Source organism: Enhydra lutris, unplaced genomic scaffold (genome assembly GCF_002288905.1).
Source record: "Enhydra lutris kenyoni isolate GAN:26980312 unplaced genomic scaffold, ASM228890v2 scaffoldscaffold63, whole genome shotgun sequence".
In the NCBI taxonomy this organism is placed as follows: Eukaryota; Metazoa; Chordata; class Mammalia; order Carnivora; family Mustelidae; genus Enhydra; species Enhydra lutris.
The window spans coordinates 4,470,171-4,496,702 of record NW_019154147.1 but is presented as its reverse complement, the minus strand read 5'-3'; the positions used below and the strand labels follow the sequence as shown (position 1 = coordinate 4,496,702).

Sequence of the window (26,532 nt, the reverse complement as noted above, 5' to 3'; positions counted from 1 at the left end):
TGAATGGTATTTTTGTTGTTGCTGTGGTTGTTGAAATGCAAAAATAAAAAATAAAAAATCTCTAATGCTGAGGTGTTTGTGGTAGGTTCCTGAAGCTCTAGAATATAGAATTAGACCCAAGACTGTTTGGTTTGGCCCCTAATAAAGGCAAAGTCAAATACTCGAGTGACTGGGAAAATGGAACACGGTCAGTGTCGGCTAGCAGGCAGTGTTCCCTATTTGTCATCGGCTCAGAGTCCCCTGGGTCCCTTAGTGAATGCCGTCTTGCAACCAGAATTTTACACCATTACAGAAAAAGGCAGAGGGGGGCAATTAGAACTGGTTTCTGGGCTTTTTTTCTTTCCTCTGTAGGGTAGTGTCTCAGCAGGAGACACCCCCAGCAGCGAACATGCTGTACCCAGAAAAGAAGAGGCCAGAGAAGATTTCCTGTCTGCCTCCCCAGAGCCCAGAGCAAAGGACAATCGGCAGAGAAAGTCAAGGCCCAAGGTCAGGAGGCCCATGAAAACAGCCAGGGGATGGCTGGGAGATGGGTTGGCGGAGGGCCCCAGGGTAGCGTCATGCCCAGTAGCTAAAAACGCCGCTGTGCTTGGCTTGCTGGTTGGGAGCCAGAGCACAAAAATGAAATCTGGCCAACTTCAAACACAAGGTTAGTGGGCTGGTCGATTTCTTTTGACATGGGGTGCTTAGAGAGGAATGCCATGAGACAAAGCAAGCCAGGTTCTTTGGTCAGAGGTGGGTGAGGTGGGCGTGGTGCACTGGGCATCAGTCCTGCAGATGTCCCAGTGCTCAGGGGTACTGTCTCGTCCTCTCCCACAGGTGTCTGCGTTTTCTGACCCCACCCCACCAGCAGACCAGCAGCCTGGACACCAGAAGAGTGCGCATGCCCATAATCATCCTAGAAAGAGGCCCCGGCACCGATGCTCCCCCCCACCCCCTCCCCATGAGTTCAGAGCCTACCAGCTCTACACGCTGTACCGGGGCAAGGACGGGAAAGTGATGCAGGTACACAATGAGCCCCGTCCAGACCTGGGATCCTCGGCCTTAAGCAAGGCTGTGCGTTTATTACTATTCCTGGGGACTAATACCCATTTTCAGTGTTGACTTAAGGCATGAGCTCTGAAGATAAACCAGGTGGCCCTCCTGACCCAAACTGCAGGTGCGCCCCCTCGCTGAGGCCCAGGCACAGAGGGGCAGTCACACGGCTTTCTGTACCATCCTTAGGGGACTGGATCATTTTGAGGCCCCAGAGTAGATAAAAACAGCAAGGATTGGTACTCTCTGAAACTTCCTAATTGCCTGTTGGTCTCAAGGCTTGGCCCACTGGACATCCCAGAGTTATGCCAGGAATCCGTCGGCCCCCTCCATCATCCGTATCCCCCTGGCATACTGACTGACGCTGGATGGGGACTCAAAACCAATTTGTGGAAGGAATGAATGAGCGGATTGATTTCTTTGCTGTTCCCCTGTCAGGCACCGATCAATGGTTGTCGATGTGAACCCCTAATCAACAAGCTGGAGAACCAGCTGGAGGCAGCTGTGGAGGAGATCAGAGCAGAGCTGGGGTCCGTGCAGGATAAAATGAACACAAAGCTGGGACACATGGAGGGCAAGACCCAGCACCAGGTCAGTGAGTTGCCAGAACTCTTCATGTCCCGCTGCCCGGACAGGAAATGGAAATCAGAAAGAGTCCTCCAGCATCCTTCTGTTCCGCAGCCTCTGCCCTGAGCATTTCAGCTGGGCTGTCAGGAAGAGTTCTGGTTTCTTTCAAGCCCATTTATTCAGATTTTTAAAAATCTTTTTTAAAAATTTAAGTTCAGTTAATTAACATATATTGTTGGTTTCAGAGGTATTGGTCTGTGATTCATCAGTCTTATATGATACCCAGTGCTCATTACTTCACGTGCCCTCCTTAATGTCCATCAGCCAGTTACCCCAGCCCCCACCCCATTCCCCTCCAGCCACACAGTTTGTTTCCTGTGATTGAGTCTCTTATGGTTTGTCTCCTTCTCTGGTTTCATCTTCTTTTATTCTTCTCTCTTGTCCCCCACAGTCCTCTATTTCGTCCCTTAAATTCCACATATGAGTGAGATCGTATGATAACTGTCTTTCTCTGATTGACTAATTTAACTCAGCATAATACCCTCTAGTTCATCGATGTCACTGCAATGATGTCACTTGATGATTCTGGCTAAAGTTTATTAATTTTCTTTTCAAAGAAGCAGCTCTTGGTTTCACTGATCTTTTCTGTTGTTTTTATTTAGTTTCTGATTCATTTATTTCTCTCTGACATTTATTCTTTTTTTTCCTACTCGGGCTTTTTCATCTTATAGTTCCTTTAGGTGTAAGATTAGTTTTTTTTGTTTGAGATTTTGTTTGTTTCTTGAGGTAGGGCCGTATTACCTAAATTTCCCTCTGAGAACTCCTTTTGCTGTGTCCCAAAGATTTTTAACTATTGTTTTTATTTTCATTTGTCTCCATATATTTTTTTTAAGTTTTTTTTTGTTTTTGTTTTTGTTTTTAGTTTTTTTAGTTTGATTTCTTTGTTGACCCATTGGTTGTTTAATAGCATGTTGTTTAAACCATGTGTTTTTGGTTTTTCCATATTTTTCTTGCAGTTGATTTCTAGTTTCATACTTTATGGTCAGAAAAGGTGCTTCATATGATTTTAGTCATTTTACATTTATTGAGATTTGTTTTAACACATGATCTATCCTGAAGAATGTTCCATGTGCACTTGAATGTGTATTTTGTTGTTTTTGGATAAAATGTTCTATAAATATCTGTTAAGTCCAAATGGTCTAATGTGTGGTTCAAAGACAATTTCCTGGGCACCTGGGTGGCTCAGTTTGTTGAGTCTCTGCCTTCAGCTGAGGTCATGATCCCAGGATCCTGGGATCAAGTCCCGCATCAGGCTCTCTGCTCAGGTGGGAGCCTGCTGCTCTCTCTGCCTGCCACTCCCCCTGCGTGTGTGCATGTGTGTGCTCTCTCTTGCACACTCTCTATCAAATAAATAGAATCTTTAAAAAAAAAATAGCTTCTTTATTTTCTGAATGACTTATCCACTGATGTAAGTGGGAAGTTAAAGTCTCCTGGTATTATTGTATTACTATCAATTTCTCCCTTTATGTCTCCTAATATTTGCTTTATGTATTTAGGTGTTTAGGTGTGTATGTATTTATAATCATTAGAATTCTCTTGTTGGATTGATCTCTTTAACATTATGTAAAGCCCTTCTTTTTCTTTTGTTCAATCTTTTTTTGTTTTTTGTTTTAAGATTTTATGTATTTATTTGAGAGAGAGACAGTGAGAGAGAGCATGAGAGGGGAGAAGGTCAGAGGGAGAAGCAGACTCCCCGTGGAGCTTGGAGTCTGATGTGGGACCTGATCCTGGGACTCCAGGATCATGACCTGAGCCGAAGGCAGTTGTTTAACCAATGGAGCCACCCAGGTGCCCCAGTCTTTGTTTTAAAGTCAGTTTCTTATGATATAAGCATTGCTACCCTGGCTACCTTCTCCCCACTCCCCATCTGTTTGCATGGACTATCTTCTATCCCTTCACTCTTAGTCTGTGTGTGCCTTTAAGTCTGAAGTAAGTATCTTTTGGCAGCAAATAGATGGGTCTTATTTTTTTAATCCATTCAGTCACCCCTTATCTTTTGACTGGATCATTTAATATTTTACATTTAATTAATAATTAAATTTTATAATTAATAATATAATTAACAATTATATATAATTGATAATTATAATTAATAATTTACATTTAATTATTGATAGGTATGTACCTATTGCCATTTTACTGTTTTCTTGTTGTTTCATAGTTCTCTGTTCCTCTCTTGCTCTGTTTCCTTGATTGGTGAATTTCTTTAATGTTCTGCTTCACTTTCTTGTGTGTGTGTGTGTGTGTGTGTGTGTGTGTGTGTATCCTAGGTTTGGGGTTTGTGTTTACCATGAGATTCCTATATAATATCCTAGGTACATAGAAGTCTATGTTAAATTGATGGTCACTTTGGGAGCCTGGGTGGCTCAGTCGGTTAAGTGACCAACTCTCTTGATTTTTGGCTTGGGTCGTGATCTCAGAGTCATGAGATCAAGTCCCACATTGGGCTCTGCACCAGGCACGGAGCATAGTTGAGCTTCTCTCTCTCCCTCTCCTTCTGCCCCACCTCTCCCCACTGCCACCCTCTGCTCATGTACACATGCCTGCTCTCTTTCAAAAAAAAAAAAAAGGTCACTTAAGTTTGAATACATTCAAAAAGAACTTCATTTTTACTGACCACCCCCCATGGTTTTTATATGTTATTTTGTTTCTTTTTCTTTTGAGTTTCCCTAACTAACTTTAAAGATACACTTTCACTTCTTTTGTCCCTTAACCTTCATATTAGTTTTATAAGTGATTGCTTTACTACTTTACTGTATGTTGCCTTTACTCATCAATTTTTTGTCATAATTTTCTAATTATTGCTTTTTTACTGCTTAAAAAAAAAAATCTTTTAAAAGGTCTTGTAAGGGGCACCTGGGTGACTCAGTGGGCTAAAGCCTCTGCCTTCGGCTCAGGTCATGGTCCCAGGGTCCTGGGATCGAGCCCCGCATCAGGCTCTCTCTTTGGCGGGGAGCCTGCTTCCCCCTCTCTCTCTACCTGCCTCTCTGCCTACTTGTGATATCTGTCTGTCAAATAAATAAATAAATCTTTTAAAAAAAAAAAAAGGTCTTGTAAGATTGGGGCACCTGGGTTAAGCGTCTGTCTTCAACTCCGGTCATGATCCCGGAGTCCTGGGATCGAGCCCCATGTCAGGCTCCCTGCTCAGTGGGGAGTCTGCTTCTCCCTCTCCCTCCACCCTTCCCTTGGCTCCTGTTCGCATGTGCTTTTTTGCTCACTCACTCTCTCAAACAAATGAAATCTTTAATACATTTTCTTGGAAGGTTGTTTTAATGGTGACAAAGTCTTTTAACTTCTGTTTGGGAAAGTCTTTATCTCTCTTTGGATTCTGAAGAATAAATATTCTTCTGGGCTGAATATTGTCAGTTGTAGGTTTTTTTGTTTCAGGACTTTGAATATATCCTGTCACTTCCTCTGGCCTTAGAGTTTCTGAAAAATCCGCTGATAGCCTTATGGGCATTTCCTTATATGTTATTACTTTCTTTTGCTGCTTTTGAAATTCTCTTTATTTTTATTTTTTGACATTTTAATTATGTGTCATGGTGTGTATCTCCTTTGGGTTCCTTTTGTTTAGAACTCTCTGTGCTTCCTGAACCTGGGGTTTCCCTTCCCCAGCTCAGGGAAGTTTCTAGCTATCTCGAAATTCGTTTTTCTTCTTGTTCAGTCTGGGTGCTTTCCGTTGCCTCAGCGCCCAGATTCCAGATCCATTCTTCTTCATCCCCTGGTCTGTTGGTTCCTTCTATTATATTTTTCCTTCTAGTTACTATATTCTTCATCTCTGATTGCTTCTTTTTATGTTTTCTGTTTCTTTATTGAAGTTTTGAGTTCATCCCCTTCTGTGCAACTTGTGAGCATCTTTAAGACCATTATGTTGAACCTTATCACTAGGATTGGTTACCTCTGTTTTGCTTAGTTCTTTTTCTTGCTTTTTTGCCTTGTTCTTTTGTTTGAAGCCTATTCCTCTGTCTCCTCATTTGCTTGACTTTCTGCTTTTTTTCTATGAATGAGGCAGAACAGCTGCTTCTCCTAAACTTGAAGGAACGCTCTTATGTGTGGTCATTCCCTATGTAGAGGGTGTGTGCTTGGGGACTTCGGCTGGCTGGCACAACTGTGGCTGGTGTGGGCGGGGGTGGGGCGGTTCCCCAGGATCTTTGCATTGGGGCTGTCTTAGTGGAATGTCCTGAACTAAAGTGAGTGCAGATTGGGGCAATCCCGGGGCCCTCTGCGCCAGAGACCCCACGCAGGTGAGCGGAAGCCAAAGCGAGTACGAGGTAATGTGTTCCAGGGTGCCCTTCACGGGATGCACCCTACCACATCATCTGTGTGTGCCTTTAAGCATCTGGAGCCAAGGGGGACTCAGGCCAGGATGACTCAGGACGCTGTGTTTAGTGTGCCCTGGCAAGTCATTTGGAGTTGGAGCGATGTGGACCTGGAGTGTTCAAGGTACTTTGAGCCTGTGTCACCTTGGCCAAACGGCTGGAACTGTCGTGAGCACTACACCATGCTGGGGCTGCCTTGGTGGGACAGATCGGGCTGCTGAGGGTTAGGGCAGGGCTCATTGAGGTGGCAGGATGGCGGGGGTTCCCAGGCCCTGCTCCCTTCTGCGATATCAAGGTGGAGGAGGAACACAGACTCTGGTGCTTGCCAGCCCTTCTGACCCAGAGAGTGTTCCAGTGGCTGCCCTGACGTTTGGCAGGTTCTGGTTCCTTTGTGTTCTCGTTGCCCTTTTAAATCCTGGCTTTTTTTCTGTGCACGAGGGCAGACAAATCTTCCCACCTTCCCTCAGTACTGTCTCCACTACAGTTCAGTGTTGGGGCGGGGGGTTCCCTCTGTTACCATGTCTCTGTCTCCCTTGCTGTTCTCTGTATGGTCTGTCTTCTGTGGTGCAGAAACTGCTCCGTCATCCCCCAGGTCATCGGGAGGAATTGCTCTATAAATAGGTGTAGATTTGGTGTGTCTGTGGAGGAGACGACGGGGTTTTACTGCCTCACCATCTTGGACCATCTTTAAGCTTATGTTTAAATTTGGTAATGTCCTAGTCGTCTTGGGTTTTGGTGTGCTAATTAATGGCAATGTACTCTTCCGTGTATGGAGTGGAACATGTAATTCAGTTTTGTCTATTACATGTTTGTAATAGTCCAGTATAGTTAACAGTGCTCTGTTTCAGGTGTGCAGTGTGGTGATTCAGCAATTCTACACATCACCCAGGGCTCGTCCCATGAAGTTCATTCCTTAATCCCCATCACCACTTTCACCCAAACACCCACACACCTCCCTAAGTTACACCTTAGGTTACCTTAGTACTAGGTCTGCATTGGCTCAAGTTGTGGACTTACTGTGGGTTCAGTCTCCTCAACCCCTTAGGACTTTAACAAATGAGAAAAAGAAGCCTTGACTACACAGAAATGGGCTCAGGGATGGTGAAAACCTAGAGTCTGATGAAGACTAGATGAAACCTTAAGTTAGGTCACCTTAAGTTATATATTTTTGCTACCAGCTTTTTTCACCTGATTTGATATCCTGAGCACTTTCCCATGTCCTTTGCTTCATAATATTCCAACATATTTTTTATTAGATTTTGAAGTTGCTTATAGTTTTTCACTCTTATAAATAATGCTCTGATGAACATTTATGTGGGTAAATGTTTGCTTTTCAAGTTGTTTGCTCAGATTTAGGATAATTGGGTCCAGAGTTAAGAATATGTTTGGGGCGCCTGGGTAGCTCAGTCGTTAAGTGTCTGCCTTTGGCTCCGGTCATGATCCTGGGGTCCTAGGATCGAGCCCAACATCAGGCTCCTTGCTCGGTGGGAAGCCTGCTTCTCCCTCTCCCACTCCCCTGCTTGTGTTCCCTCTCTCGCTGTGTCTCTGTCTGTCAAATAAATAAATAAAATCTTTAAAAAAAAAAAGAATATGTTTAAGGCTCTTGACAAATATTAGTAATCTACTTAACAGAAAAGTTGTGTGAATTTATATCCAACAGGCCGGGTAAGGATATAAATTGAGTCTCCGTCTTGAACTTTTGCAGTCATTAATACTACCATCTTTGAAGCTTTTGCTGAACTGATTAAGAATATTGTTTAATTCTGGTTTCCTTGTTTGTTGGTGAGGTAGAGCATTTTAGGTTCATCTGCTATTTGTACTTCATGGAAAGCCCCTTCAAGAAGTCTTCTCCTAGTGCCATAATACCTTAGTTAAGACTGTCTTATAAATAAAACCCCCTTCAGCCAGCCTAAGCCCAGAGAGGAGTGTATTCGATAAATGCTGGATCTTCTCAAACACCTCACTTCATTTCAAGGAGCGTGACAGACGGGGGTGTAGACTCTTCATCCTAATTCCTGATCACAGGTAAAGGACTCTGGGGTGGACTGAGTCCTTCACAGGCATCAGTCAGCCGTGCCCTGGGGCTAAGTTAGAGCAACTCAGCGACTGGGATAAGGAGGGAGGGGAGTCGGCCAATCTGAGGAGACCGGAGAGCGGCTCACAGGAAGACAGGAGGGCTGAAGGAACCAAACAGAAGGTGCTCACCACATCTCCAGACCTGCTGCTCCTTTTAGTTTTTTGAGCTTCCTGTGTGTCCCTGACTGGAGACGAGCCCAGCAGCGAGCCCCTGTGGGCTGGCCCCTGCCAACAAGTTTCCTCTCCCTTGTTCGGGCCTTGTCTGAGCAGCGGAAGTTTGGCTCTCCTGGGTGTTAGGGCCCTGCAGGGAACATCTCCCCCTGATGTTGGGGAGAGCCAGGAGGGTGCGACTGAAAGGGGACAGTCATTTGTTCTCTGATGCAAGCCCTTTAAGCTCCTTCCCCATCCTTCTTCACGCTTGCTTTGGTTCCTCTCAGGGAAGCCCCAGGGTATTTGTTCATTGGACACTGGGTAAAAGCGCTGAGCGTTCTTTCGCCACCTCACAGGCAGCCGCTGACGCTTCGGGTGGGGTGTTAAGAACTAATTGGAAGGGTACAGCTGCAGTCTTTTATTTTATTTTATTTTATTTTATTTTAAGATTTTGTTTATTTATTTGACAGAGATCACAAGTAGGCAGAGAGGCAGGCAGAGAGAGAGGAGGAAGCAGGCTCCCTGCTGAGCAGAGAGCCTGATGCTGGGCTCGATCCCAGGACCCTGGGATCATGACCTGAGCCGAAGGCAGAGGCTTTAACCCACGGAGCCACCCAGGCGCCCCCAGCTGTAGTCTTTTAGAAATAGTTTTTCATTTCAATAATAGTCTTGGAAATAATGTTCTGAAACCTATAAAAATTCTATGTACAAGGTCTGTTGGCTTAAGTTTAAATTTACTGTGTGTTCAGTCTCTTCAGCCCCTTAAGACTTTAATAAATGAGAAAAAGAAGCCTTGACTATACAGAAACAGGCTCAGGGATGGTGAAAACCTGGAGTCTGATGGAGACTAGATCAAACAAGGGTAGAAGAGAAGTTGAGGTTTGCTTCTATTCTCTCTGGCCCCTGCTCAGTCCCCCAGAAACCCCGTCTCAGGAGTTAAGAGACCGGGACCCATCCTTAGATCGTCTCAGTCCTACGCTGTCTGCCCGTTGAATCCTAGATGCGTGTTTTGGACAAGCTGATGGTGGAGCGGCTCTCAGCGGAGAGAACCGAGTGCCTGAACCGCCTGCAGCAGCACTCCGACACCGAGAAGCACGAGGGAGAGAAACGACAGGTGAAAACCAGGATCTGTCCTAGGCTGGGTATTTACCCCTCCTCTCCACTGAGTTAAGACCATCACTGGAAACCCAGAGGCCAGGAGCCCATGAAAGCATTTGTAATGTGTAACATATCCTCTTTACAATGTCCTTTTGTTCATTTATATAATGAATAGAAAAGAACATGTAGTTCAGTCCTTTTGTTGCCGAATATTCTGGCAATAAGTGGAGACTAAACCGTTCACAGAATATGCTGGGGAAGCTGTGGTCTCTGCTTTGAATCACTTCTGTGTACTGTGCGTCTGTTGGGCATTGCTCTGTTGCTGAGCGAGGCCTGGTTCCTGCCCTTGGGGAGTTTGTCTCCCTAAGACAACATAAACTGAGTCCTTGTTGAGTGTGTGTGAGTTCATGCTCCTGAGCAGCCAGATACTCTTGATTTGTAGGATTTGGGAAGCTTTGGGTGTTAAAGGGGTCTCTTGCCCTAAGCCACTCAGATTATAGAAACTGTCCGGTTTGGTGCTGGGCGAAGCTTGGTCTGCAGAGGGCAGCAGAGAAGGCTGTGTGGCTTGTGGCGGGGAGGGAGGTAACACAGCTTTTAGGCGGGTCAAGATGATGCTCTGAACTATCATAACTGAAGAGTCCACTCTTGATGCTTTCCTTCATAAACCACATGTGCAACTCACCTGATCATTTGTGTGGGTTTGTGTGTGTGCGTTTTGTTTTGTTTTCTTAGATGTCACTGGTGGATGAATTAAAAACCTGGTGCATGTTAAAGATTCAGAATCTGGAGCTGAAGCTTTCTGGGGATTCTAGGGCCTCTAGGACCAAATCCACACCATCTACTTGCGAGTCCTCTACAGGTAACGCGTGTGCAGAGAGCACCATTCCACCCAAAGATGGTAAAACCCCCGAGATTGTTCTCTGCTGTATCCAAAGGCAGCCCCTAGGATAGGGCTGTGGAAAACACCAGATTGTAAATTCTATAGGGCTAAGGACATACGTTGCTTACTGCTGTACGTCCGGTTGCTATACAGTAGGAAAGTACTCCTATTTAAGGATTCAGACATATCTAAATGAAGGAGTAAAAGAATTGCTGACTGGTGATGACGGTGTTTCAGGTACAGTGTTGATGGGTCAGAGTAGGTCCCAAAGATGAAGAGTGAGGAATGAACATCTGTCTCCTTGGCAGGGCTCTTGCCCTGGCCCTTGGGCTACTTTCTCCTTTCTTCTCCCTGATCAGCCTTTGACCTTTTTCCAACTATGTAAAGCCTCCGTGAGCAGCAGTTCCTATATTGAGGCTGCCCCAAGGTGCTAGACAGAGACATCCTTCAAGCAAAGTGTCTTTTCATTAGCCACAGTGCTTTTACTCAGTGATAATTTTGAGGACACGTAGAGCCTTTGTAATTAGGCCTCTGTGAGGAATTCTCATATGTCAAGCATATTATGTTATTATAGACCATTTCTGGAACTGTGGTTTTTATCTTCTTTGTGCCCATAACATTGGGGAAAACCTGGGCAAATCTGTCATGCCAGGTCTCTTTATGGAACTTGGCTGGAGCTCTGGGTATAGAGAATATGACCACCTCACCAAACTGGGGCTTGAGTCAAGGAGCTAATAACTGGGGGTGTGGAAAAGGCCCAGAAATTAGGGAATGGGCAGATTCAGTATCGTCAGTACATACCCAGTTCTGTTTTGGAGATCCTTGCACATCCTTAGCAATCACAAAATGATACCCAGAACCTTCTAAGCTTTCTAACTGGCTAAAGGAAAGGCCAGCAACTTTTTTGGCTTAGATGCCACCAATGTTGTTAAGCCCTACCAAGCCAAAAGGATCATCGGGGGGAAGTGAAAGCGGGGAAGGCAGAGGAAAAACTGCACATGGTGGTGGGCCGTTGGGAAGGCTGACGGTTTACAGGATTATCAGGACTCTGAAATGCCAACCCAGAGCTACAGGACTGTGTGAATGTGGTTTTGTTTTCCTTCCGAAACTAGGTGTGGATCAATCAGTGGTCACTGCAGGTCCAGTAGCAGCTTCTGACAGTTCTCCTCAGGTGGTGAGGCCCAAGGAAAAGGCCTTCAACTCCACCGCTACCCACCGACTGCAGCAGGAGCTGTCTTCCTCAGACTGTACAGGCTCTCGACTGAGGAATGTCAAGGTCCAGACAGCCTTGCTACCCTTGAAAGAGGCAGCCAGATATGATCAGCAGGCTGGGCCCTGTGTTGACAGAGGCACCCAAACCAAGAAGTCCGGGAAAAGTGGGCAGACAAGGCATCGGACCCAGCACCCAGCACCCAGCACCCCCTGTGGGCTGCCGCCACCAGCAGCAGGCAGCGAGCAGACCGCCCCTCACATTCGAGACACCTCCCAAGCTCTGGAGATCACCCAGTATTTTTTTGAGGCCGTTTCTACCCAGATGGAAAAGTGGTATGAAAGGAAGATTGAGGAGGCACGAAGCCAAGCCAGTCAGAAGGCCCAGCAAGACAAGGCCACCCTGAAGGAACATATTAAAAGTTTAGAAGAAGAACTTGCTAAACTAAGGACGAAGGTGCAGAAGGAAAATTAGGACCTGGGGAGCAGCACAAGAAGGGATTCCTGGCTTTGCAGCTCTAGAAGAGCTATGGCCAACATGTCCGTTATCGCGCACGTGGCGGACTTGCCTTTGAAAAAACAGTCGAATTTCTGAAATGTGCCAGACCCATGCTTCCCATGCCCTGAAGTTATGACGACTTCAACAGTGAGACTGAAACCAGGGGACACTTGCTTAGTTGCAGGTTTCATTACAAACTCGTAACCTCAGACCAGGGTCATCTGAGGTTCAAAAGCTCAGATTAGGTGAGCCACGCTAAGCAACTGTATTATGCGTCGAGCCTAAACCCTAAATTCAGGATGTATGAAATAAGTCAAAAGGAAGAAGAAAAGCAAATCCCTTGTGAACGCCGGCGGCCGTTCATGTGGTGCACACCTGCTGGGCCCAGAAAAGAGTATCTTTCTGTAAGAACTGTGGCTGAGATGCACACATCCCCTCTCAAATTCCTACTTCTCAAAATGCTGACTTTTTAACCAGATGAAAACTTATCAAATAGATTTGGAGGAGAAAAAGATTTTCATGATGTCACTAGATCCAGTATATCTTAAAAGATTTTGCAGAGTCGGTGGGTACTTAAAATAATGAGGAATTGGCTAATAGCACTGGGAACGTTTGTTAATAAACTCAAATGAGAAACATTCAAATCACTGGTCATTGTTTCTGTATTTTCAGCCAAAATACAGTAATATTATGATTGATTAATCCTACTGATTTTAAAGATTAATGGAAAAACATTCATCTAAAAACTATCTGAAACTTCTATCCTTAATCACACCCGGTTATCCAAGAGTACCTTTCTAAATTTGAGCTTATCGGTCTACATTTTATAGAGAAGTAAGGCTATTTCTTTTGAAAGGATTTCACTTCTAATTGTGTCCTGTCATTAAAGAGCCTCAAAAGTTTCCCACTGCTTTGCAGTGATTCTTTCAAGGTAAAATAATTCAGTAACTTGAGCTAGACCCCACTGTTTCCCAGCTTTGTGGAGCCCTGAGGATTTTGCTCTGCTCTATGGAATACACAAAGTTGTAGAAGTGGCTTAGGTAGGTTGAATTTTGGATTTCTCTTCTATACTTCTTGTCCCTTGGTATGTGGGATTATATTCCTCTCTTCCAGATTCCATGTATGCACAGAAATCCCCATCCTAACAGCACAGGAATTGAGTACTGTTGTCCCTAACTTTGAGTAAAATGTTGCTCATTGAGCCAAAGAGAAAATGTTTTCCTGACATGGGCACACCCAGGAAAACACAGTATGTTTACAGTTCCTTTGTTTCTGCCTAATCAGGCTTGCAGTTATTTTTGTTTTTTAATAGTGACAATCTATGGACAGAGACCTTCCTAACAAATCTAGATCTAGATGTAGGTCACCAGTATACAACCCGAACAGGGAGTCAATGTCATGTCCTCTCCAGCTGATGTTCATGTCTGTGAGCTTGTCCTGTTCCTCAGCTACCGTCAAGGCTGTGTGGTTCTCCTGTAGGGACTCCTGTTGCACTGCTCCGTGGAGAGCCGCCTTCATCTCGTCATTCCCCTCTGCGCTCCTGAGGCAGAACCAGAGTGAGATGGTACCTTCAATTTCTCGGGTCCCCCAATCAGGCGTCATGGACAGCTTTAGAATCTTTCCTCAGTACATGTCCGTTTCCTGAGAACTGCCCGATACTCAGATGAAATCCTGAGATAGTAAGTTGTTGTCTAAGCAGTTCTTTCCACTCATTAAATACATCCTGTTACCCCAACAAGTATCCTTGTTGAGAAATGCTGAAAACAAATGAAATTTGATCTCAACCATAGAGTGCTTTGGAAGGAAGGATTTTGCTTGTGTACCCTCCACCCATCAGAAGGAGGTGGCTTATCACTGCTAACTGGGTATTTTTGTCCAGGTCCCAGGAAGAGACTAGGGAGGAATGAGAAGAGTCAAAGGCACCTGGTCTAACAGAAGGGAAACCCAGTAGAGGCAGGGAAACCGAACACCATCAGTCAGCCTCCCAACCCAAAATGGGGGCAGCATCTCTAGACTAATGGCTTATTTTCAAAAACTGGGTCTTTGTTCTTTAGTATTGTCAAAAATTCAACTTTGGGTCTGATAGGTGTCTTACTTTTCCCTTCTGCTATCTGCTACAATGAGTGAATGCCACCCTAGTACTCTTCCAAAGAAGCAAAACTATTAATTGAGAGTCTGTCATGTGGGTCGTGTTTGAAACAGAGACTGGAACTTTCAATAGCTACGGGGGAAAATGATGTAGAACACAGAAAAGTGGTATAATACTGCAGTGGGGTTTTTGTTAGTGAATTACTGCACTGAGTAAACTAAAATCTGTGGTTAGATTGAATAGAAGTCCAATCTTACTTTTACCTCTGGGAGCCCAAAATAAATTGATGTCTTCATGCTTAAATCTTTTTTTTTTTTTTCCAGTCAAGCACTGATACTTGAGAGATATGTTGTCTTCTATTTAATATTTTTATTACCTTGAATTTGTCTCCTCTAAGCATTAAACATGGTTCTCAACATTATGGATATTAAAATCCTTATTTAAAAAATGCAAGTGTGAATATATAGTGGATATTTTTGATTGGTTGACCAAATTTATGGTTCCCAGAAAGAGTACCTTCATGCAGACACACTTTGCCTTGTTTTGATAGAAGGGTAACTTCTGGTAAATACATCTGGTTTAAAGTAGAAATCAGGTGTACTGCATGAAAAATAAATTTTGGAAATTATGTAAATACTTCTCAGTGCAAGCTTTAAGTTTTTTTTTAATTGTTGACCTTTAGAAAATACTGAACCAAGAGAACAAAACCTCGCTTAAAACTGTATGCAGGCAAAATAACATTTTCTAACAAATTATTCGTAAAAGCTAAATACATTTCTTCCTGTGATAGAAAAGCCAAATCTATTAAGATTTAGAAGACAAAACCAGGGACCTTTTAGAATACTTATAAGAAAAAAATTTCAAATTGTTTTCTGTTGATTTTAAAGGGGAATATTCTTCTGTAATATTGTCAAAATATGGTAAGTATGAATATATTAAATCCATGAGACACATAATCGGGAAACAACACAGAAATTTTCCTAATGCAAACCAGAATAGGTAAAAAGCAATTTCCTCTTCCTTGTAAACAAAAATAGCAATTTAATCCTGACAGAATTGCTCAAATGCCTGCCTGAAGGAAGGAAATAGGCTATGGTGATTTCGAGTTTGGCACGAAGTGACGGTTTTTGATTCTGCTTGGACCATACCTTACTTTACATAATCCCAGTGTTTTTCCACAGTAGATGTGAGCCATTTCCTTCTGTTGTTTGACTAGCATTTTTCTTCTGTAAAAGAGCATTTAGGTAAGTGTGGGTCTCACCCTCTCCTGAGTGTCTGCTTGTGTGACTCCGATAATATAAACACCAGAGAATATGTGATTTCCTCAAACAGAACGGCCTCTGCAGGCCCACCCATAGCAAGGCCTGTGCTGAGTTTAGAAACTTCCAACCCGAGGGTACACTTCAAAGGAGGTAATGACATAGGGATACTCAGGATGCTAAATGATAGCCCTAGCTACTTACCCTCATGCTAGAAAGCTCTGATATTAAAAAAAATCTTAATATAAAGATTTGACTTATTGTAGTTCAAATACATAGACTGAACAAGTACCTTAAAATTAAACTTCAGGAACAAAACTTCCAACATTCAGATAAGAGTATAGTTGTGGGGTTGTTTTGTTTTAGAGGGTGGGTAGGGAATGAGGGAGAGGGAGACTCTTAAACAGACTCCAGGCCCAACACAGGGCCTGAGGCAGGGCTCGATCTCATGATGCTGAGATCATGACCTGAGCCAAAACTGAGATGCTTAAACCGACTCAGCCACCCAGGCGCCCCCATGCAAGTATAGTTCACAGGGAATACCCAGAAGGGTAATTTGTTGTCTAAGCCAGAACACCGACAAAGATGCTAAATAGAATGTGTTCTACCAGGAGTTAGAACCTGGCCATCTTAATGAGCATGGTTTCATAGGGGAGGAGAAACTGTTGTTTAGCCTAAGATGGATTTAGCGCTCAAACGCTGTCCATTATTAAAGGTTATAATAATCTTAGCCTCTGGAAAATGAAAATTCAATTTTGTCGTGTTTCGCCCAATTTAAAAAAAAAAAAACAAATCCCAAGTTCTGTTTTCTTGGCATCTGTTAATTGCATCTTGCAAACTTAAACCACAAATGCTCTTACATCTTTGACCTACAGCGCTGCTAGGAAGAATGTCACCAAGTCACTGACTTCTACACCTCATGAAAAGGTGATTTGTAGTGTCAAGATTTTAGATTTACTAAAAGTTGCCTATACTTGAACAGGTGTATCATGCTGCAAGAAGGAGAGTGCTTTCTGTTCACAGACTGTTCACAAAGGCTTCTGCCCATCAGATGGCTTGGCAATAGCTTGACTGATGTAAGGCTACAGACAAATCTGATCATCAGCCTATGCATTTTGGCAGGCGAGAATTCTACCACTGAACCACCCATGCAGCTCATGCATTTTGAATTAGATAACCTGGCTGAAGAACATTCAGAATTATTTTATCTTGTGGGCTGAGCCTGTGGAGCCGGCAATGCAGGCAGGTCATGGATGAACTCCTCCTGCTGCCTCTCTCTTCCTTCTGGTGTGCAGTCCAGTACTAGGTGACCATTTATCATTCTGCAGAATTTCTCCTAGATTTTTCAGGTGCTGGTCAGATTCTGGGATTACCTTTTTAGATCTGTTCTGTAAAAGAACAGAGGACATCCGTCTGTGGGGACTGCCAATCCCGCCTCTTCCATAAGCTTTCACTTTCACTAAATTAACTGTTGTACATTATTTGGTCAGAGTATCCTCAGGTCAACTTCTCGTCTCCAGTGTATTCTGCAAACTTTCTCTTCCTGTCACTGGAGGAGAACCTAATGCACCAAGGATCTTCCCTGATGCTCTCACTTCTATGCGGAGGCTAAGATAATTGCATTAGTTTCATCCAGATGTTGTTGCCTCTTCTTTTTGGTAAGTGCCTCAATGTGTTCATTAAGCTTCTCTCTTCTTTCCAACAAAGATCTATATTCCCAGTGATGATGTTTTCAGAGAATCCTTGGATGACTGGATCATGACCCATCTGAGGAACCCTCAGTAATGCAGGAGGATTTTTTCAAGAAAGGTCCAGGGCATCTCCCGAGGTCAGTATACTTCCATACGTCTCATACGGTATGTTTCTTAAAATACTTACACAGTATTCTATGTCAATTCTACATCAGCCAAAAAATCCATAAAACCTTTACTGAAGTATAATTCATATACATGCAAAATATACGATTCAATGGACTTTAGTATAATAAGAGTTATGCAACCAGGAGCCCCACTGTAACTTTAGAATGTTTTCATCACTCAGAAAAGAAACCCCATATCCATTAGCAATTACTTGCCATGCTATCCACACAGACTTGGGCAACCACCTCTTTCTTCCTATTTTAGATACTTCATACAAATGGAATCGTACAACGTGTGATCATTTGTGACTGGTCTCCGGTTCATCCATGTGTAGCAGACATGTTATCAGTACTTCATTCCTTTTTATTGCTAAATAATATTCTACAGACATCGTATTTAATCGTTTTCTCAGTTGATGGGCCTCTGGATTGCTTCTACTTCTTGGCTATTATGAATAATGCTGCTATGAATATTCCCGTACAAGTTTTTTATAGAAAGATTTTCAGTTCTCTTGGTTATAAACCTAGGAGGAAACTGCTGACTTGTGTGGTAACTTAATCTTTGAAGCAACTGACAGTTTGTTTTCCAGAGTGGCTGTGCCATTTGATATTCCCACAGCACATATGAGGGGTCCAATTTCCCTACATCTTTATCAATATTTGCTACTAACTGTTTTAGTTGTATTTATTCCAATGGAGGTAGTTACTGTTTCAGTGTGGTTTCAATTTGCATTTCCCAGAGGGTTAATGATGTTGAGGATTGTACGTGCTGACCATTTGTACTGGTTTTTGCTACTTGAACTGCTGACATATCCAAAAACATTTGCAAAAACAATTTCAAGGGTATGTTTTTCAGTGTTAAGGCGATTGTTCTGATGTGCTTTTCTTTGCTCTGACCTGCCGTGCTCCGTGTCCTGACATTCTCCCAGGTACTGAACAGTCTGACTTGCTTTTAGGCTGCCCATCATTGAGTCTAATCAGCTCAACGATACACATGGAAACTCTGAAATTCAGTGTTTCAGAATGATGCTACAGTTAAGATTTTGCCAAAGCAAGGGTTTTTTCTAGCTCTTTGAGCTGCATATTGCCTTGAGTAATCATCATCCGGATTGTGTCCTGTAGAAGAAAGTGAAAGCTGGTCACTATTTTACTTGGTTACACTAGGTACAGCTCTATCATTTCATTTGTTAGGGACCAACACAGAGAACTGGAGCCACTGTGTATTGGGAAAACCCCAAACTGCACAGTACTTGGCATGCTTTCATAAACCCCAGTCATCATACTTCCCAAACCGTCATGCTGTCTTATTTATAATCTTTTCACGTGTGTGTATGTATATCTGATTTAAGAGAAAAGTCAGGTGACGATACTGTAAAGATCATAAAATTTCAAATATCATTTGAGTGGAAAATTGGTAACATTAAAAGGAATGATGAAGATGTAGATACATCTCCATGATCCTTATATTCCAAAATGTCTATTAAACTTAAAAAAAAAAAAAAAATTCAACTAACACAAAACAGTCAGGGCTTGTCCTCACCATGATCTTGTTCTCACCTCTTCAGTGGCACTTTTATTTCTTTTGAATTCTTCCCTTGCCCAGTCCTTCAGGTATTTGCGATCAGAATCATTTGGAACTTCGCGAATTGCTTGCAAAATCCTTCTGTAGAGAAGGAGAACTTGTTGCCTTCTCATGAACTGTAGAGGAGGAGGAGAAATGTCAATTACAACTGCAAAATCTACAGCCCAGAGGGCTGTACTTTAGGAAACCAAACAAAATAGATGACTTCTCTTTGGTCCTCAATTTTGAAAAGGACAAAGAAAAACTTCCCTTTTAAGAAAAAGGCAAAGAGTATATTTGGGCTGTTTGCTTACTACTTTATCAAACCTAAGAACCCTTAACATCAAGAGATGACCACTGAGCAGAGAAAAGACTACCAGTTACTAGAGGCTGTACCTACAGTAACAGCACTTTTTTTTTTTTTTTTAAACCAACGCAGTTAAAATTCTTTGGCGATCTCACTCTTTACCATAGCTCTGACTTCACCGTGGCCGAGGCATCAAAGTTCCAAGATATCCACAGCCCGCCCGCCTCACTAACCCAGCCAGGGCCAGAGGGCAGCCCCCTTCTCCCCACCCCCACAGCCGGCTTCCGCATCAGGAAGTCCCGCCCCCCCCACCCACTCCGCAGGGTGGGGTGGATAATTGAGATCAGATCAAGGAAAGCTGCCCTAAAAGGCTGACAAAAACGGGCGCTACCTGCTTTAACGTCAGTGTCGCCGGGGGTAACCGGGAAGTAGCCATTTCCTCCAGGTAGCACCGGTCTCCCTAGAACTCCAGTGCGCAGGAGCGGAAGTGGCCGTGTAACCGGGGGCGGGGCTAACCTGGTTTCCCGGGAGACAGGCTGCTGGTTACAGTTGGCCGCCAAATCACACTTTGTCTGAACTGAAGCTATAAAGCTTTGGGCAGTTTTGTCCTAGAATACACTTTCTGGGGGTTGCGAGGGGGATAGCAGTTCTTGCGTCACAAAGTTGTGATAATAGTAATGGTAAGGCAACTGGCCCAGTTCCTGGCACTGGTTAAGTTAGAGAGTGAGGGGTGAAACTGTGTATTCCCATTGAGCTTTTTACATGTGCATAGTTAGAAATAAAAATTTTAATGTTTAATGTTTTGTGTCCTGTTCTTTTGTCTTTTTTTCCTTGTTTTCATCCTGGTCTTTTGTTTGCAACCATGGTAGCATCTTCGTGGTTGCCATTAGTTATGTTCTTAACTGTAAGGTTATTTTACCAACAAAAGCGGGTTTACCTGGGAATAGAGAATTGCAGTTGGGGACATGTAAGCTATGGAAAAACTACAGGCAAGTCTGATAAAGGAGAGGAACTTATTTTACAGAGATGGAAGTTGAGAAGCGGTTGTTTTGAAAAGTCCATTGGGAAAAAGCAAGATGATTTTTCATGGAGTTGCAAGGGTAGCTGATTTCTTGCACACTGTGCCTCTCACATCTTTTTCCCTCTTGGGGCCTGTAATTGTTTAACTGTCGACCTGCTGGGATCTATAACTGGCACGTCTGTGTAATTCATCACTCTTCCTGGAAGGGACACTGAGTGGTTGGTCCAGCTTTCCTTTCTAGTCTCCCAACTCTACTTCAACAAAGTTTCCCTTTATTAATTTTCTCATTAATTCTGAGGTTTTAAATGGCTGCTCCATTGTAGTTATAACAATTTTGTATCACTAGTAATGAGGAACTGAATGTCCCCACAACTTAAGCTTTTATTTCCTCATAATTGTTTTATCCTCCCAACACACACATGCCCTTAATTTATGTAAGTAGGTAGGGTTGGTGAATCTTTGCTATAGTTTGTCAAATAGAATTTTCTGAATTACAGCCAAAAATGTTCATTTGGTTACCCATTTGCTGAGCATTTACTTGATTGCCCACTTGCTGGAATCCTTTGGTGTCCCTTTTTCCTAGTTGTGTCGTCTCAGCAACCTCACCCTCTCCTGGCCTCCTTCCTCATCTGCAAAGTGAAATGCGATCTACCTCAGAGTTGCGCTGGGCCTAATGCACTGAGAACAGGACCTGCCACATACACTCCCAGTGCCTTTCTGGAACATGACCAGGTATTGAATGGGTGATGCTAACTATGCCTACTTTTTGAAGTTTTGTCTCGTTGGCAAGAACAATTCTTATAAAAATTCATGAAATAGCCCTTGCCACCCACTTTGTGAATTGTCATGACTGGTCCAGTTATGGTAATCAAGGTTTGTATTCTAATTTTGTATGGCTTGTTTGCCTGTTCTTTAAGAAAGTTGTTTATATTAGTTTTAAGAAGTTTCTATATAAGTCTTGTATTTTTCTTTTGAGGCTTTCAATTTCAGTTTCTCCCCTAAAGAGCTTTGCAATCCTACATTATTGTCTTCATTGTTAATTTTTAAAATATTTACTCCACCTAGTTTGCTTTATGGCCTGATGTGGATGTTTAACTTTTTTCCAATTGCTACACTAATTTTGATAACATTTATTAAATCTTTCTTCTTGGGCTTTGCCCATTAAGGTAGATTCTTTTAGGGTCTGAACAAACTGTTCGGGGTTATTTCATGTAACCCTAGAATATTTTATTATTTGGCTGGCAGGACCAACACCCTGTAGTTTCTTAAGAATCTTTTGTATCCTTTCCCTCCCTTTTCCCATCACAGCGCAAGCTGAAAAGAGTACTCTTGGGTGCCCGCTGGGAAGCTCCAGCTTACCTGGTACAATTTCAAAGGTAGATGTGATAGACCACATCCTGGTCAGAATGGTGGTGTCTTTCCCTACCTGACCCATCACAGAGGGCTACAGCCAATGAAATGTGAGTGGAACAAACATGTCATCTGGAGCAAAATCTTCGCAAGCCAGTGTGTTTTTCACCAACTTACCTTTTCCTCTGCCACGAGGCCAGCATGTGTCAGCTAAACCACTGTGGACATGAGACACAAATGAGAGACCCTTGTGGCAGTAAGCCACGGACAGCCGACTGATGGAGCAGGCAAGATCGTCCGCTAGCGTACCTTTTACATACCTGTCATGTTCCCATTCAGAAGGGTCACAAGTTATATCAACAGTGGTATATATTTAATAATCTTCAGAATATAAGCTGCATAGCTTTTTAGAATAAAAAATAATATAACCTCAGGTACATGCTTTAGGACACTTGGTTAAACAACAAGCAATTTGTCTTTGATGACCACCTCAAAAGTGTGGTAAACTTCACAGTGTAACTTGAAAACAAATGTGGAGATAGACAATTATATCAGGGCATGTTGTCTACAAAAGAACATTCCAACAACTTAAATAGAACACAGCACAAAATTTCAAGTATTCAAGCAGTGCTTTCTGACCAAGTAAAAACCGTCTAAAAACCATTGATGTATTTTGACTGGGGAAAAAAAATTGTAGCTGCTTAGTTTTTCTAAATACAGCATTTCTTTTCCAGAATGGGGCTGGCTCAGTCCAGCTTAAAAGCAGTGGAGGAATGATTCTTCCCCTTAATTGCTAAGGAAAAAATAAAATAAAGAAATAAATACAACAACAGGGACTGTGGCACAGAGAGAATGAGATACCTAAGGGACAATCAGCTTTCCATCATTGCATAGTCTCCCGAAGCAGCAAACATGAAGGACAACAGAAAAGCCACTTCATTTTTATACCATCCAGTAAGAACACATATACCCCAACCTTCCTACCCTCAAAGAGAAGGCAGTTCCTGTTACATGAAACGCAGTGAGAAAACACACACCCTCAGGACTCTAGAAAATGGCCGCTCAGTGTCTTTTGGCAGGACACGGATACACACTGTGGGCTTGAAGGTGGAGCCTTAGAGCAGGGTCAAAAGGGCAGCTGCTTTAGTCCTTTGTCCAAAGGACTGGAACTGTCCTATTCTCCTAGCAGCTTCTCCAGGTAGGTGTTCTGGAGTCCTGTGAGGAGCAAAAGTAGCTTGGCCCAGGCCTCCTCTTAGGCTGGGCCTTCCAAGACCAGACACAACCACTGAAGTTCCTTCACTGTGACAGCTGGAGCCCAGGCAAAGCAGACAGCCCAGGCTCTCTCTAGCTCAGAAAGCACAGTGTAAAACAAAATGTAGATCGTAATCAAACTTTGTCATTATTAGGTGAATTTTTATAAATCAGACAGATTTAAGATAAAAAGCATATTTAGAGCTGCGAGTTCAGAAGCACTTGTCCAAAAGAGGGAGCACCTGGCCAAAGGCGCCGCAGTCTAACCACGGTTTAGAGTCTCATCTTGGACTGTCCCTTCTCTACGGGCGGTCGGAGGCCGCCACCCATTCAAACCACTGCCTCAGAGCATCGCTGAGAGTCTCGGGGAGTGCATTCACATCACGAAGAATGACATAGAAGGGGAATGGAAACTCTTCCATGTAGGATCGGATTTCGGGCATCTCTCCGGGTCCTTTAAATATTGGTACTTTAATGTCCAAGATAGAATCCTGTCAACAGAAAACATTTTGAAATTAACAAAACAGTATCCTTGACTAGCTCTTCCCTGATCTCTTTCACTAACGATCTTTAGGTCTCCTATATCAAGTCTGCTAAAGCTTTTATTGCTTAGCTTTTTATTTTTATTTTTTACTTTTTTTTATTAGCTTTTATTACTAAGGAACAATTTTTAGAACTCCTATTGAGGAGGCAGATCCCTTTCTGTGCACCTTTTCCAGGAGAAGTGACATTGAAAGGGAGGGAAAAGGGCAGACAAGAAAATCCAATTTTCCTATAAGGGTATTCTCTCATTTACTATTTGGATAATTCACAGTAAGTCTTCCCACTTGTTATCCAGGCCCTAACGTGGCTTGCAGAGACAGTGCTGTCCCTGGAACAGAACTGACCCATGAGCATCTTTCACTGAGCACTGCTGCATCCTGCTCTGAGAAGGGCACTGCTGGGATCCAAGGAATAGCAATGGGCTGCTCTACGGTTTCAAGTGGGCAAGAACGGTGTCAAGGCTGCAGTGCCTGCAAGGACACACTGTGAAGGGCAAAGATGACACAAGAGTAGGAGTTGGCACGGCAAGTGGTTAGGAGGGTGGTCTCTGGAATCTGTCTGAATTCTGGTTTTCCTACTCGTTACCTATAGTCTGTGTTTCTGGCCTTCACTGGAAAGTGGGAATAATGACCCCTACCCTCACTGGGTTATTTGCAAAAAACTAATATCATATGACAGAACATCAGTAGGAGCTGTGACAGATTTCAGAGAGAACAGGTTGAAGGGAATCCCCACTTTATCCCCAGATAAAGCAACTTTTAGGGGTCACTCACCCGGGAACTGGGATTGTCCAGTACAACAAAAATGACAAAGATGTTAGCATTCCGGGCGGCCTGGACTGCCGCTAGGACTCTGTCCTTGCCTTCGAGGAAAAGGCCACGTCCATCAGAGACCACCAGGAGAAGCTGTGCGGTTTCTAGAGTAGAACACATAGCAGGAAAGGAAAAAGGGAACAAAACAAAAATCGCACTTTTAACAACTCAAACTGACTTGAAGACATGTTAGTGTAGGCTTTCTCTGTACTATTAACCAAACAGGTATCTGAAACTGATGAATTCTGGACATAGGCGAAAGGGACATTACTTCAGATGCCCCAGTCAGACGTAAGGCTGCAAAAGACCTATGCAGCTTCGGCCAATAAAACAATGTCCCTGTCGCATTAGGTCAATTTCATTGTATAGCAACAGAGGAGAATTAAAACATATTTATGGTTATAAAGGAGGGGTGCCTGAGAGGCTCAGTCGATCAAGCATCCAGCTCTTCAGCTAAGCTCATCATCTGGGGTTCATGAGACTGAGCCCCATGTTGGGCTCTGTGCCTGATGTGGAGCCTGCTTAAGACACCCTCTCCCTCTGCCTCTTGCAACACCTCGAAAGTACTGAGTAGGCCGGTAGATGAACGTGCCCAAATCAGGAACCTGGAACTAGTCTTTCAAATTTCTTGTAACTAATTTGTACCTTTTTCTCTTCTTGACCCATTTAAATGAAAACTTAAGTGGGGGGGGCCATTAAAATAAATCACGAATTAAAGCACTTAAAAAATTTTAACTCTTTGGGGAGCCTGGGTGGCTCAGTCAATTAAGCATCTGCCTTCAGCTCAAATCATGACCCTGGAGTCCTGGGATCGAGCTCCGAATCAGGCTCCCTACTCAGTGGGAAGTCTGCTTCCCCCTCTCCCTCTGCTCCTTCCCCTGCTTGTGTTCTCGCTCAAATAAATAAAATCTTTAAAAAAAAAAAAAGTTTTTACTTTAAAAAAAAAAAAGAAAAAGCTGTTTCCAATGAAAGACAATAATGCTTGAGAGCAGGCAGTCTTTCTCTGTCAAGGAAGTTCAGAAGGTGTCGAGAGGTGTTAGAGACTTGCTTTACACGAGAAGGTTCTCCATGCTGTAATCATGACTGAGAGATTTCAGAAGAAGCTGAAAGAAGAACTGGGGTATTCCAAGCCCTAAGTCAATCACTGTTGGATTAGCTGGTTTCTGCATTATGTCCTTCTTTGCTTCTGTCAGTAAAATATTACAGAATGTTCTTTATACTAAATTCTATACGCCTTGCTCCACCTTCACAACTCTGAACTCTACTAAGTATATACCAGTTCACAACAAAGAACAGTTAACCCTTGAACACCACAGGTCTGTACTGTGAGGGTAGGCCCACTTACATGCAGGTATCTTACGGTAGGTACTGCATATATATTTTCTCTTCCCTATGATTTCCTTACCATTTCTCTCTAGCTTACTTTATCGTAAGAATACAGTATCAGGGCGCCTGGGTGGCTCAGTTGGCTAAGCATCTGCCTTCAGCTCAGGTCATGATTTCCCAGTCCTGAGATCGAGCCCCGCACTGGGATTCCTGCTCAGCAGAGAGTCTGCTTCTCTCTCTCCCTCTGCTCCTCCCCATTGCTCTCTCACTCTGTCTCAAATGGATAAATAAAATCTTTACAAAAACTACAGTATAAAATACATATAATATGCACAATTGCTAAATTAACTTAGTATATTATCAATAAAGGCTTCTGGTCAACAGTAGGCTCTTAGTAGCTAAGTTTTTGAGGGGTCAAAAGTTATATATGGGTTTTCAACTGTGCAGGGGGTTGGTGCTCCTAACTGGCACCTCCCACATTGTTTAAGGGTCAACTATAATTAATTCATATCTATTCCTCCATTGGTTATAAGCCTCTTGGGTCGGGGGTTCAATAAAAGTTTCTGGATGGATAAATGGTTGAGTACAAAATTACATGAATACCTCACACCTCTCTAGCTCCTGCTTACCTTCTCCTCGAGAGCATGCACTCTAAGAGATGGTCATGGGTACAGGGGATGGAGTAAGCAGCTTGTGAATACATACAGAAGCAAGGCTTTGTGTTGGTAAAGACGAAGAACTGCAGCTCACCTGGACCGGCGTTCTGTGAGGGCTGCTGAGCAGCAGCAAACATGCTGGCTACGGTCTCGAGAAACTAAAGCAGAACCAGAGATGGGCTGTTATTAAACCACTGAAACTCTCTTCCCATTGTCACCGAGACTGAAATTCCTCCTGACTCTTAAGTTATGATCAAGTAACCTTTCAGATCTAAAGGCAATGACAAGGCCCCTTCCAGCCACCTGTACTAGGAACAGACGATCCTTGCACTGCTGGCATCTATCCTTGGGCTCTGGAGCTCTCCAGCACAGACCTGCATCTCTGACATACACACCACTAGTGTTCTGTAACACCCCCAAGGAAAAGATACTTCCCCCAGGGGGTAAAGATAAGACATCACTACTGAAACAGCTGTCTCCTTTCAGAAGACAATAACTAATGTCTAGTGCAACAAAAAGAAAGTAGGCTAAATCAGGGCAGACATGGAGAGAACAGAATTATCATCCTATGCTGTGTTTTGAACTTAGGTCATCCTGAGTAAGTCACTG

At 43.3% G+C, this 26,532-nt stretch overlaps 3 protein-coding genes across 9 annotated transcripts in view; 1 reads left to right on the top strand and 2 right to left on the bottom strand.

Annotated features, from left to right (window-relative positions):
• Positions 1 to 12,534, top strand: part of LOC111158811 (ankyrin repeat domain 6) — a 188,493-nt gene extending 175,959 nt beyond the window's left edge. For all 5 annotated transcript variants that reach the window (XM_022521080.1, XM_022521079.1, XM_022521078.1 and 2 more), the window contains 6 exons: positions 352 to 486; positions 817 to 1,002; positions 1,471 to 1,623; positions 9,205 to 9,318; positions 10,035 to 10,161; positions 11,295 to 12,534. In XM_022521080.1, the coding sequence (XP_022376788.1) occupies positions 352 to 486; positions 817 to 1,002; positions 1,471 to 1,623; positions 9,205 to 9,318; positions 10,035 to 10,161; positions 11,295 to 11,866 (1,287 nt within the window). In that variant the 3' untranslated portion in view covers positions 11,867 to 12,534. The remainder of the gene's footprint in view (positions 1 to 351; positions 487 to 816; positions 1,003 to 1,470; positions 1,624 to 9,204; positions 9,319 to 10,034; positions 10,162 to 11,294) is intronic.
• A 3,499-nt stretch (positions 12,535 to 16,033) lies between these two features.
• On the bottom strand, positions 16,034 to 19,436 carry LOC111158809 (LYR motif containing 2). The gene is made up of 3 exons (XM_022521077.1): positions 19,356 to 19,436; positions 18,654 to 18,794; positions 16,034 to 18,212 (listed from the first exon to the last, which is right to left on the bottom strand). The coding sequence occupies exons 1-3, from the start codon at positions 19,398 to 19,400 to the stop codon at positions 18,132 to 18,134; spliced, it is 267 nt and encodes an 88-aa protein (XP_022376785.1). The 5' UTR covers positions 19,401 to 19,436; the 3' UTR covers positions 16,034 to 18,131.
• Positions 19,437 to 21,686: 2,250 nt separating this feature from the next.
• Positions 21,687 to 26,532, bottom strand: part of LOC111158834 (midasin AAA ATPase 1) — a 168,551-nt gene continuing 163,705 nt past the window's right edge. For all 3 annotated transcript variants that reach the window (XM_022521117.1, XM_022521118.1, XM_022521119.1), the window contains 3 exons: positions 26,018 to 26,081; positions 23,903 to 24,045; positions 21,687 to 23,077 (listed from right to left, as the gene is read on the bottom strand). In XM_022521117.1, the coding sequence (XP_022376825.1) occupies positions 22,889 to 23,077; positions 23,903 to 24,045; positions 26,018 to 26,081 (396 nt within the window). In that variant the 3' untranslated portion in view covers positions 21,687 to 22,888. The remainder of the gene's footprint in view (positions 23,078 to 23,902; positions 24,046 to 26,017; positions 26,082 to 26,532) is intronic.